Source organism: Passer domesticus, chromosome 16, assembly GCF_036417665.1.
Source record: "Passer domesticus isolate bPasDom1 chromosome 16, bPasDom1.hap1, whole genome shotgun sequence".
In the NCBI taxonomy this organism is placed as follows: domain Eukaryota; kingdom Metazoa; phylum Chordata; class Aves; order Passeriformes; family Passeridae; genus Passer; species Passer domesticus.
This window is the reverse complement of record NC_087489.1, coordinates 15167496-15180595: the sequence shown is the minus strand read 5'-3', so window position 1 is coordinate 15180595 and position 13100 is coordinate 15167496. Positions and strand designations below refer to the sequence as shown.

At 38.9% G+C, this 13100-nt stretch overlaps 1 protein-coding gene and 2 long non-coding RNA genes across 8 annotated transcripts in view; 1 reads left to right on the top strand and 2 right to left on the bottom strand.

The window, feature by feature from the left end:
* Positions 1 to 13100, bottom strand: part of PREX1 (phosphatidylinositol-3,4,5-trisphosphate dependent Rac exchange factor 1) — a 116467-nt gene that overhangs the window by 28162 nt on the left and 75205 nt on the right. For all 6 annotated transcript variants that reach the window (XM_064391884.1, XM_064391882.1, XM_064391883.1 and 3 more), the window contains 6 exons: positions 11974 to 12077; positions 11227 to 11276; positions 7093 to 7168; positions 4743 to 4815; positions 3298 to 3440; positions 598 to 690 (listed from right to left, as the gene is read on the bottom strand). In XM_064391884.1, coding sequence (XP_064247954.1) covers positions 598 to 690; positions 3298 to 3440; positions 4743 to 4815; positions 7093 to 7168; positions 11227 to 11276; positions 11974 to 12077 — 539 coding nt within the window. The remainder of the gene's footprint in view (positions 1 to 597; positions 691 to 3297; positions 3441 to 4742; positions 4816 to 7092; positions 7169 to 11226; positions 11277 to 11973; positions 12078 to 13100) is intronic.
* On the top strand, positions 163 to 11979 carry LOC135282266 (uncharacterized). The gene is made up of 3 exons (XR_010348537.1): positions 163 to 1343; positions 2472 to 3516; positions 5005 to 11979. It is a non-coding gene; the product is annotated as an uncharacterized LOC135282266 (long non-coding RNA).
* LOC135282267 (uncharacterized) lies at positions 1565 to 3105 on the bottom strand. The gene is made up of 2 exons (XR_010348538.1): positions 2984 to 3105; positions 1565 to 2869 (listed from the first exon to the last, which is right to left on the bottom strand). It is a non-coding gene; the product is annotated as an uncharacterized LOC135282267 (long non-coding RNA).

Here is a 13100-nt window from a genome sequence, read left to right as displayed (position 1 = left end):
TTGACAAGTCATTTAGTCCTCTCCTACCTTCAGCAATGTATCTGTGCCTTACTTTGGTAAATGGAAGATCACACTGTGTGATCCACATAAGAATTCTGTAGGGCTAAGTGGGTGATTAAGCAATACTCATTTCCTAAGACATTTGGGCCATCTATGTGCTTCAAAGAAACGAAGCTAATATATTCTGTAGAACTCCTAAAAATATCATAGAGAGAAATTACTACATGCTTTTTAAGGGAAAAACACATATCTAAAAATAGTTTTCATTCAAATAAACCCGTTTCCCCATTAAACATCTTTGCTATCCCAAAAGATTGCTACTTTCCTTCCCTCCTTAAATTAAAGTTGCTAAGGAACCTGAGGTAAGCTATCATCACACAGATACTGCTCTCATCCTATCACTTACCAATAATTCAAGTCCTCCAGTAATGCCAAAACACTTATCAATTTACAGAAACAGCTTATTACCAGGAATTGTAGAAGACAGCCATCTTCTATTAGCTGCCTTTAAAGGAAACAGATTTTAAAAGGATGGTTTGTAACTTTTCTAAGTATTGAAACATTCTTAGATACCAAAATACGAATGTGAGGTCCTACCTCGGCAGAAGACTCTCGTCGAACTGACTTCACCACAATTGCTTTGTTCTTTTCTTCTATGTCAAATCCATAGTCATCCTCTTCTGGTAAAATCTTAAACAGAGCACAATATTTACACATATTTATGCTTCATAAATACAGAGTTCACAGAAAAGGTGAAGACTGGAGATGAGAAATTAGACTTTTCATTGCAAGCCACAATCTGGACTTCTGTCTTAAGATGGAAAGGGACTACCAGATCATTTGGTCTGATTGCCTACAAAACATGAGCCATAAAATTTAATCTTAGTTGTTTCTGCATTGAGCCCTTAATATATATTAAAGCAGATTTTACAGAGTTACTCAGGTATGATCTGCAGTCTTTAAGAAGTGAAGAATCTATTCCCACCCTTGAGAGTTTTTTGCAGTGGTTCATCAACTCTTCTTTTAGGAACTGGATTTGACTTTTAACTCCTAGCCCTTCATCCTTCAATAGATCTTTCACTTTTGTATTACGGAATTCGTCATTATTCAGTATTTTCCACTGGTGAATGTACTACAGATTGAGTGCGGTCATTTGTTTATTTTTCAGAATACATCCCTACCTGATAATGAAGATCTGAGTGCTTCTCAGCTACCAGTTTCACACAAATTGCAGATCTCAGGCCTACCTTTCATAGATCTAACTACACACTACATAATTCTACAGCATAATAGCAGTCTGATGGCTGAAATTCTATCTAATGAGAGGACAATTCCTGGCATCCGTAAGTCCTTCCTCTAGAGACAGGCACATAGGCTTCGTGTAAGGGAAAAAACAGCAACTCCATACCTTGTGCTCAGTTTGTACCTTACATGGTAGACAGAAGCCTTCATTATTCTTGCTCCTGAATTTCTGCTTCCTCTTGTTTGCACTGAGGTCACACAGGCTCACCTTATACATATTCTTTAAAATCATATCAATCATGACAAATATACATTTCATTCATCCTTTTCTAGTGGTTTATTAACAATAAGGAAAAAGCTTAACAACTCACTTCACATTACAGAAAAATAAACCAAGCCTAGCCACTGATAAATGGACAAGTGGAAAATCTAACTGATAAATATCTTGCATTTGAGTAAACATTATATATTTGAGAGCCATCTGATAAAACAGAACTGAAGAAAAATAAAGCTAGTCAACCTAGCATGCCATGGGGGAAAACAAGTTACTTAGAATTGTTTCCTTGCTTCTGATGATTTTTGTACTATTCTAAAATACTGTCCTTTTCCCCTTAAAGTCAATTCCATCAGATTATAAATGTCCTTTTATAGAAAATCACCTTGGGGGAGAGAAAAAAAAGTCAAGAACCAGAACAATTCTGTCCTGCAGGAGCCATACAGTCAAGTTAAAATAATGTATAACAAAATATCTGGGGAAAAGTCCTTATCAGGTGATGTTCACATTAGAGGATGCACAAGAAAGTGAAAAGACTGGAACTAGATCTTGTTTGAATCATGTTTTTCCAGACTTTGTTCCTTGGCATTTTTAACAAGTATTTGCCAAGGTTTCTGTTGTTTTGTTTTCAAAGGCAAACTCTCCTGTGATAGAGCAAACTTAGATTAAGGGGATGGGGAAACTTATCCACTAAACAACTAGGATTTTGTGGCAGTAGGAAAGCATATTTCAAAAGCCAGTGCTGAGGAAATTCCAATAAACCTCCTGTGGTGGGAATCAGAGGATGGGAAAGATTAATGCCCTATCATGAGTGTAGAGGCAAGCAGTGATGTTCCACAGATAGCAAAGCCTCAGGATTACAGCTGCTCCTAATTGCTAAACACAGGATAAAGCAGAAGTCAGGCACAATTGTTTCGTGGATAAGTGTGATGAATTTACTGTACTGCTTTTGCAGGGTCTTCACAAGTCCCTTCACTCAAGCAACTGTTAATTTATGCATGCAAAAGAAAGCAGCTCATGACTTAAGCATGACTACTACAGATTTGACACAAATCTGTGCCCTCTAAGTAGGAGATTTTCCCTCATCATGTGCTCTTCATTTGTTTTCTGTTTGAGACAGGACTGCATTTTGACAAAGGGTGAGTGATGCACTTCAGGACTACAACAGCAGCATTCATATGGCTTAGAGAATGATGCCCTGAAATATCTGTGTTTTTATCAGTCTTTTTAACTTGCATCTAAATTCATCCCACATATAAGCATGTTTGAATTCAAACTGGGCTTACACTTGATGGCAGATCTCTTCCAAGAGAGTAGAGTACTTTTTCCTCCACCATGTCCACACTGTGATACCTGCTAAAACATATCCACCTCCCAGCTCCCTTACACTCTTGCAAGGGTTTCTTGGGAATAGAAAGGGCTTGAGCCATGCACTGGAAACAGGTGGGCACTTCCGTGCATTTGCACCTGTGTGAACTGTGCATCCAAAACTCCCAATACAGCAGCATGGTCACAAGCTCCAGAAAGGGGCCTCCAATGTAAGGATTTCCCGTGCTCCTAGAGTAAATTATGCAGTCTGCCTAACTGAAAAGTCAGAGGTACAGAAGTTAGAGGTATACAGCAAAGCAGATCAAGAATTAGTAGCATTTATGCAGTGAAGAAAAACCTAGCTACACATGCAACTGCCCATTTTAATTCTACTCTTTCATTATTCTGCTCTATTATAAAACAATACCATTTTAGCAGAAACAACAAGGTTTATACATTCACATGTTTCTTACCAGAAGATTCTTTCCCAGGATATTTTCCACGAGCTTGAAGTCATTACGTAATTGTTTGCTCTTGGAACTGGTACCCTCCATCTCCTCATCAGCATAAAAGCGGAAATATAAGGATTCATCCTTAAATTCACTTTTCTCCAGGACTGGAAATTATAAATGAAATACATACATTCATTTACATGGACCAAAAAAAGAGAGAAACAGCGAAGAAAGTTAAAGGTAATTCTAAATATTTCCCCCATCTTTACAGAACACAGACCAGATGAATCTCTATCAGTCAGTTCCTCAGCTCTGTATTTTTAAGCTAATTCTGTATTTAGGACAAGAATTTTCTTCACAGTGCATAGTAGCTCATGACATGATGTGACCTCCCTGGCATGCAGAATTTATATAAAATCCAAAAGATCCTCTTGGAAGGAAGATGCTACTCAAAACCTCATGCTCCTTTCCTACATCCAAATGAATATTAAAAAACTATAAAAGGAGCACAGAGGGGTAAAGGGGCTGCTAAAGCATGTAAGGTGTCCACATAGATGAAGGCTCAACTAAAAAAAAATAACTGAGAAGGAAATGACATCTACAAAATTCTAGAAGACATGAAAAAGTTCCTTACTAGTTTTTCAAATACAAGACGTGGGGCCTTCAAATCAAAGCATCAAGTGATGAGCAACTCCTACATTCAACATGTACTTATGCAAAGGCCTTCCTTGACAAAGAATGCAATAAATGCCATAAGTTTGCATGGGCTCAGAACAGACCAAATTCTTTTAAAAACAACTATTCTTACATTAACTAAAAATTAATTTTAATTTTTAAAGTAAATTTTTAAAGTAAGAAAGTTCTCCATTAGTTATTTACAATAATCTGCTCTCAGAAACACTATTCAAAATACAGTGAGCAAATGTTTTCTATGACTAAAACTGAATGTTTCATTTGACAAACTATGTTTACTCTTAGGACTTGTATGTTCTATTTCATACTGATACAGATGTGGTTTGTTTACTTCCCCTGTTTGAGGATGGATGATGTCTAACTTGGCAATTTGGCACTTCAGATTTGGATGCCTCAGCACTGAGGAATGTGTTTGTTATCCAAGAGGCAAGAACTAGGCAATTTTACTTAAGAGCTGATATTTTTTGGTGATATTTCAGGACAGCACTTGGCTTGTGCATTGCTCACATGGCTCTAGAAGAGATGCAGTGAAAAAACACGCTCCTTCTAGCTTGTCTAATCCCTCCAGTGCTACCCATAACTATCAGCAAGTGGCTTCCTTTGGGAAGGCACCAGGCTTTACCATGTATTAGCTCGAGGACTGTGTTCTAGAAGGATGTGTAGGAATGCCTGCAAATTTTGTACACAGCATGTATGACACAGTCCAGAATAGCTAATCTGACTGAAATAAGAGCTCATCTCATTTGCTGGGGAAAGCAAAATTGATGCATTACCATGATGCATGAAGCCGTTATTGCAGAGTCCCACGCCCAGTGCGACAGCTTCCTCCCGAGTCTGACAGTCTCCCTAGAAAAACGAGACTACCGTTACACCTCAGGCCATTTTCTAAGACGATTTATTCCCTCTTCCCCACCAGAGCTTGCCACTCTGAAATTAGCAGGGATCTGCGTAGGGAACAATAATAAGCCATTAAAACAGGTATCCCATTGCCCAAACACTTTTCATTCCTCCAGACAGCATCTCTCCCTCCTACAGGAACCAGAGGATCAAGGACCGGCACTGGGGAAAGACACCATATTATCTCAATGTGAAGACATTTTATTTGAAATCAGAGTGTTGGACTTCAGGACCCATTAGTCACAGACAATAAAACTCCTCCTTTGAAGCTGAGAGATCCCATCCATATTCAGCTCAAGGGAGAAAAAGCTAAGTATGTGAACTCTACAGGTCAGACAGGTTAAAACTACAGTGGCAGTTTGCTTACACAGCAGATTACAAAGGCTTCTGTTTCTCACCACCTGAAGCCTTGAGTGTAGTCATTCAAAACAGGTATCAAAGGTGACTTGTAAATTTACAGACTTCCCTGAAATAGCAGCCTAAAGCTTTATATCTACAAGTCAGTTAAATACCTAGAAATGCCTAGTTTTCTCAATATATCTGCTAATTTGCAGCCACAAGTGAAGACTTTACAAACTTGGTTGCACTTTTTAGGCAGACAAGTAAGTTTTAAATAGTGCTGCTAAAAATCAGAAGGCACTACTAGTCTTACAAAGATTGTCAACACTGGTCCCTTGATGTGAGATGAGCAAAGGGACACAGGGGAAGCTGGTGTCTGCTATGTCAGTGAGAGCAGCTCCTCAGCTCATTCCAGCAGGGAGGGCACCTGCTGCTTTGGCAACAGAAGCAATTTCAGTGTATTACTTTCAGTCCTATTTAACAAGAAGCTGTGTCCTACACAAGTATTACTTACACCTTTTCTCCCCTGCATCTGAAGAACTAGATACCCAAAAGCTCTCACAGCAGCCGTAGCATAGTGTACCGACTTTGTTTTAAGCAAAAACAAAGTGCTTCAAGCACCCTCTGATCTTGCCAGCAGAACATTAGTCTAACTTCAAATACCACCAAGGAGAGCAGTAGTTATTTGCCAAGCAAATGCTGGCAAAGCCCATCACTGTGGTGTATCAGCATTATTTAAAGACAGGATCAGCTCTGGCCAATCCACAGCATACTAGCTTTTGTTAAAGAGGTTGAGAGCAGAACAGAAAAAACATTTACAAATTAAGAACTAAATACTGTTATCTTGGTAGAAAAGACATCAAGGCAGTTCTGAAAGAATTGCATGACCATGTCATCACACAAGGAAAGCCAAGAAAACAGCTTTAAGAAACCAAAAGTTTAACTTTTATTATGAACTAATTTCAAGTCTTCACAAGTCTTCTCTCATTTTCAACATCCTGTCATGAGACTGTTCAACGCTCACATTGTGTTATTTTATAGGATAAATGGGTAGTTTATTTTATAGAGACTGGGATTTAAAAATCCCAATTTATTCTTTCAGCTGTAAATAAACTGGAGGAGAAATACCTTCTAATATTACCATCTTAAAACTTTAGCAGTCTATGTTTGTCCTAGGCAACAAAATCTTTGCACAGGAAGGGTCTAAACTAGATTTGGCTACTCCTGATGATGTTATCTTGGCATCAAAACATTCCCCTAGCAAAAGAGCATTCTCTAATTAGAAAATATAGCTTTAATTCTTTCAGCTCACGAAGTACTGCTAAATGTTATGTAGGTATTTCTCCAAATACAATAAGGGAAGTAATGAAAATCTTCAGAAAATAGAGCCATTTACAATGACCAATCTTGACAAAATGCATCTCAACCTTTTCACACAGAAACTAGATGTGAAACTTGATACACTAGTTTTGACATGCTAACTTAGGTTTATTCCATACAGTCTCTCCATTTGAGTCATCAGAATTACAGAAACAGTTTGCAGTCAGTACCATAGTGAAGAAACATGTCCAGAGCACATTTCTATTACTCTTATTACTACTGCCACCATTACAATTATTATTGTTGCTGTCTAGTTTTGGTAATGATGTGATGTCTAAAGCCCTAATCATGGTGGTTGGTTGCTTTGGGATGTGTAAACCCAGCAATTAAGATGGTCTCAGACCAAGACTGTTTACAGCTCCCTGGGAGGAGGAAAGAAAGCAGATACACACAGGTAAGAGCAGCAACCAAACCACTTTTAAATTTTCCACTGATAAATTGTAAAAGGGAAGTTTTAGGATTATGAAGCGCTTCTTAGCAAAGAGAGTATCTTAAAACTTTTCTTACCTGTGCAATAAGCCAGTCCACTAGTTTACTTGCAGGGATTACTGATTTGTATGTCTTTAGGTGGTAGTCACGGTCTCTAATTAAGAAAGAATTCAGGGAAATTCAGGACCAAAAGGTATACATATCTTTTACATTCTAAACCTATATATATACTGTTGTGACTTACTACTAATAAGCAGCCATCTTTTCTCTGTATAAAGTTTTAAACTTCTCTAGCAGCTTCAATTAGGAAGATACTTCAAATCAACACAAAGCAGTGTTACTTAAAATTTCTCTAGATGTTGTTTCAAGCCATCTTCAGGGAGCTCACATTCCCACCAGAGGCAGCCAGAAGATTCTTTTCACAGATGTCCTAAGCTGCTGCTGTAACTCAGGTTAAAATACTGCCACCAGCAGTCCCACTAAAAATCACACTTTCTGGCTGGAAATCATCCAAAATCTATTGATGTCCAGCTTACATCTTTTGGCTCAGTATGAGTACCATCCATAAGCTTCAATAATTCTTCTCTAGCATTTATCTATTAATGCATTCATAGACGGGGACTCTACACATTCCCCCTGTGCCTCCTTTTAGTGAGGCTCATGGAATTAGGCAGCTTTTAGTCTATTTTGTCAAGAGAGATTTTCCACACTTGTTCAGATTTCATTTCCTTTAGCAGAATAACACATAATAGCCAGACACAAATATAATATGCAGTATTCCTTAATGGAATTAGATAATCTCAGTCATTGTAAACAGGAAGGGTTGTGTTTAGTTGTTGTAACACAACTGGCACCAGCCCTTGCAGAGCACTGTTCCTGCAAGAAGGAAAAGGAACCATACTGTAACTTGATGCTTTTTGCAGTTTTCTTCAATTCCTCTTCTTAGAGCCATGGAGATAATTGATGGCTTTAGCCTTCTGTGAAATATTTCTAAAGAATTTTGATACAGATACAAGAGGCATATGTGGCTCAGGACATTGGGCTCTAACACCTCTCACCTCCAAGGTCACTGGACTTAATCCAGTTTGGAAGATCATAAAAGCAATTTTAAGGCTTTTTACTGGCCCATGTGAAATAAGTTTCATGGTCTTGATCCAGTTCCTAGTTCCACATCACAAAAGACACTACCACAATTAATTTGCATTAATTGGCTCCCTCTCATTGAGATTCTCAGCAGAGAGGCCAAATCCTGAATGGATATGAAGAATTAATTCCTCTCTCACCCTTGGGGTGGTCCTTGTGTTTGAAGCTTGAGCTCAACTGGCACAACTGTAGAAGGAAGCACAGCCACTGGGGCTGTTTTACAGTCTGGATGGATCCATGAGGCAGGCCAAGACAAGACTTTATTCCTCAGTTCTGTCACATCAGCCTCTTTCATTAGCACCACACTATCCAATACTGCCTTTTTCCTAAAAATCAAATATCCAAACACCATCTAAAACCTGTCCTACCCAAACCTGTTCCTTTTACTAATCATCTACAGATATAAATATGTTGTGACTGACTGTTGGAAATAAATGCAGCAGAAATGTCTGTGTGTTTGCAGAATGCAGGGTGTGAGAAATTGAAAAGAACAGTGGGACTTTCAGAGCTTGGGAAAAAAACCAACAAAACATGACAGCATTTCCAGTAATGTGTCCTCAGGAAAAAAGCTTTCCTCATAGTGCTTATGCACAGTTTTCAACTTGTCTCCCAGTAATGTGCTAAACACAGCACAAATCTGTAGGAGTTTTCTGGGCAGATTTCCCCTCTCACATTCTCATCCTGGGGAAATGTACTTTTGAAATGTCAGCATAATAAATGAAAACATAAAAACATTGAGCACTAATGAGTAGGGAGTTCCAGACGAGAAGTAACTCTCAAATCTTTCCTGGAGATGCTGACAGTTTTGATAAGGTGCTATCAATTTTGGTCCAAGGCCCAGTCTTTCCCTGCTTAGGGGTCAGTGCTGGTCAGAATCAATTTTAATTCACTCTCTTTTCTCCCCATTTCCATCTGCCCTGAAGAGGAGCAGAACATGAAACACAGAACGTTATCCAGAACCATGAGCCTCAGGTGAACAGTCAAATACAGAGGTGGGAACCACAGAAATTTGGCAGAACCTTGCTGCCTCACAGAAACTAGAGGAATAGAATATCCTCACAGGGTCTAGCTCAGCAATGCACTGACATACTGTCCATCACATACATACGTGGGAATAAGTTCTCTCACCTCACAATTTCTCAGAAATACATCAGAGATACATTCAAAATGCTTTACTTTTTATACTTCAATCCCCAAAGTAGCATGATTTGTTTCCAGCGGTGTACATCGTCTTGCCCTCAAAGTGACAGGGTGTCAAGATTTTACTTGAGGAAAAATATAAAGGCAAAGACTACTAGAAACTCCAGGCTTCCAGGGAATAAAACTAAGTAGAATTGTATCTCTGAGGTTGTCAATAAAACAGTTTTGAGTTTGTGATTCCTCCAGATCCCTGTGGCACATGTATCTGCTACTCCAAGCAGCTTTGCCAATTTTCTAGAAGGAAGGTAGCGCCAGAAAAGGCAGCTAGAGTGAAGGGATCAGCAGTCCTAAGATGCCAGATACAGCAGTGATCCAAAGGCACAGCACAGAGCAATGGCAACGAACTTGGCAAAAGCTATCTTCCTTAGGCTAAGGTGAGGCTTGTCAGAGGCAAAAACTCATGATAAGAAGACAAAACAATGACAGCCTGAGAGATTAGGTTTTCTAACATGGCTATAAAAGGAAGAAGGAAAAGAAAGGCAGGAAGAAGAGCCTAAACATACTGAGAATTAAATCCATTCAGAAGGATCCTAAAACTTTGGAGAGTCTGGTACCTTTCATTGATTATATACAGTTTGTGTTCATGATGTCTAGCACAGATCAATCCTGATATGAGAAGCTATCCTAATAGCTTCTCCAGCTGGGAAGCTATTACAAAAATAGCACATTGACAAAATACCACAAGATGGGCCTGTGCGAGTTATTTTGTCGTTGTTGATTCCCTAAAGCATTAGAGTAAATCCACTTCAGTTTGTGGGTACCCTGAGGTCAGGGACATTTTTTGAACTTCACTTCCCATCATTTCTACTCTGCATATGAATTGCCATCTTCAGGGATGAAATGTCTACGTGCAAATACATATGTGCATCTACAGAATCATTTTGTCTGCCACTGGTAGCATCATGCTTTCCTGCTCTCTCCACACCTTTTGGGCTAAGTGAAATCTGTGTCACAGTAGAACAGTTATTCTGGGAAAAAAACCCAGAGTTCCAATGGTGCAAATTTTTTACTTATAAACTGTAACTATCATTGCAGATCCTTTTAGCATGACAGTGGCATCTCCCAGTGAAAATTCAGTTGTACAATTCATGGACAAGGGGTCACTTTTGTTGAATTTGGGAATCCAGCCATCTCCACTAGATGTTTTTTGTTTTTTTTCTCATCAGTTTTTTATTTGTAAAAAAATTAAGTTCTCCTAAGTGAAAATGCCTAATCTTCCATGCAGTTGTAGAACAACTACAGAGTTCAAGGTGGTTTCCATTATAGGCCAGAAATGTTCATCTGATGTCACAGTAAGGTAAACAACATCTGAACATCATCTCCTGGGTTCTGGGAACAGTTACCTAGCACTTGCAGACTATCTCAATTCTTCAGCAGTAATTTATACAGAACCAGATTCTTAGGATTCCACACAAAACTTTCAGGGTTTCTTTAAATTACAGCTTCAGCTTTTGTTCTGCTTCAGACTGGCTTTTGTTTGTTTAGGATGCTCTGAATGACAGAATCCTAGAACCACACTGGAATCTGTTTACATCACTTCAGCATCTGCTGACATTTTCTATAACCCAAATAATACAGCAACTACAATCCCCACCACATGGGGCACCACATCTGCCCTGAATCAGAGCCACTGTAACCATACTCAGCTGCTCACTCTCCCTGAATCCCCAGTTCCAACACCCTCTAGCGGCAACACTGCTAGATCTAAGCTTACAGATCTAAGCTGTGGAGATGCAAGAGCAGCAGAAGAGCCAAGAAAATTCAGAAAATTATTGCTTATAGTAAGAAACAAGAAAGATTTCAATAGTAGTGTCATGCTTTTAACAAAGCCAGATAATAAATACAAAGGGATCACGACGGGGAGCTTACTTGACCACTGGAGTATACAGGCAGTGCAGTCGGCAGTACAGTCTCACCCCCTGAAGAATGGAAGATGCAGAGTGTTAAAGCTTTTTCCTTTTCAAAGAAACACTGACTAGCTAATGCTAACAAAACCTGGACACTGATGTCTCTCCTCAGCTGGAATTTTTTATTTATTTATTAAGATTGATATTCAAAACAGTTCCTTTAGCCTCTCTGTCAAACATTTTTTCTTCCTTCCTGGCTTCCAACAGCCAGAAATCTCTTTTCACTTCTAATCACCTCCATTCCAACATTTTCTCCATTAATCCTTCTTCACAATTAACCCATTAACCAATGTCCATAAGAAAAAAATCAAATTTATTAAAAGGTATGTGGACAAATATGGGATCAACAGAACTCATTTTACTAACACTTATTAGGAACAGTTAAATATTGATCTCTTCTGTCCCTCTAAACCATAATGCCCAGATTTGCAGGAGACAGGTTACCACCGACTGTTTTAAAACCTTTTGTTACTCTACTGGGATTGCAATCAGCAGTCTCGGGTGCAGTCACAACTGTATTGGTGTTCATTGCAAACTATGCTTCCTCTCCCTAATGTGAATATCTCCTGTGGCATTAGGATGGATAGCTCAATACAACACAGATCAACAGCAATGGCAATCTCCCACACAGTAGGTCAACAACATTCAGAGGGAGAGCAAACTTCTTGATGCAAATCACAAGGTTCCAGCTAAGAATGGTAACACAAACCTTGGACACGATGTCTTCCAATTCACTTCTTGGCTTGTATGTTCCATCATCATAGCGAAATCTGTACATCACCTGCTCATTCTTAAACTGGTGCTTATCTGAAACTAAAACGTCAGCATGATAATTTAAATTGGTTTTTTTCCCCACCATGTTCTTTATAGGCCAGTTGGTAAAAATTGGATTTTTAAAAAATTTACATCAGATTCAGTTTATGTAAGTCTTTGGAAACAGTCCTAGTGAAGGGAATTGGGAACATCTGACCTTTCTTGACGAGTTTTGAACAAAGTGTTGCAAATTCCTACAATAGTTATCACAGCACTTACAGCCATTTTTGCAGTTGCCCAAAACCCTACAACTCCAAAAGCAGAAGCATGCTGGTGGCAGGAACTACAGCTGCCAGAGGCATTCTTCTGTCAAGGTTCTTATAGTTACCAGTGAGTTCCTTCTAAAAATTAGACTGGGGTTTTTTTCACCCAGAAAAGCCATTCCACAGTACAACAGTTAAAATCTTATTAGGCAATGCTATCTGCTGATGGGCTTCAAAGGTGAGGAGACAAAAGATGTATCAATGTAATCAAGAGCCATTTCAAAAGAAGCATTGGCCAAAGTCAGAAAATAGTTTAAAAACATACTCAGATTCAGATTTATCCAATGCATCAGACTAGAAGATGGTTGAAGTCTACATCCAATCACATGTAGGTTTATCCAGTCTCTATTCCAAGGCAAACTATTTCCACAGAAGGTAGAGGTGGGAAACCCTCATCCTGAAGATGGTAGTTTAGTAACTAGTAGAAGTAATTTGTTTTACTGAGTAGAAAATAAGTGGCAATTCTAAGTGTCAATAAAAGTGTCAAGAACTGAGCAAATTAAAACACAGTACTAGAGTATCCTGTAGATTTTACAGTATGTAGCAGAGAAATGCCATTGTTCCCACCCTGTTTTAATGGAAGACAGGTCCAACAATAAAGAGGAGGAGGAAATCTGGAGAACAGGTAAGGTAGGGTAGCTGAGTCACTGCAGTCTTCCCTGCCTTTGCCAACATCCCAAAACCACGACCAGATCTCAGTGCCGGAGCACTCCTGAATATTTCGGATGCACAACAAATATGTTGCAGAGAAATCAAGCAA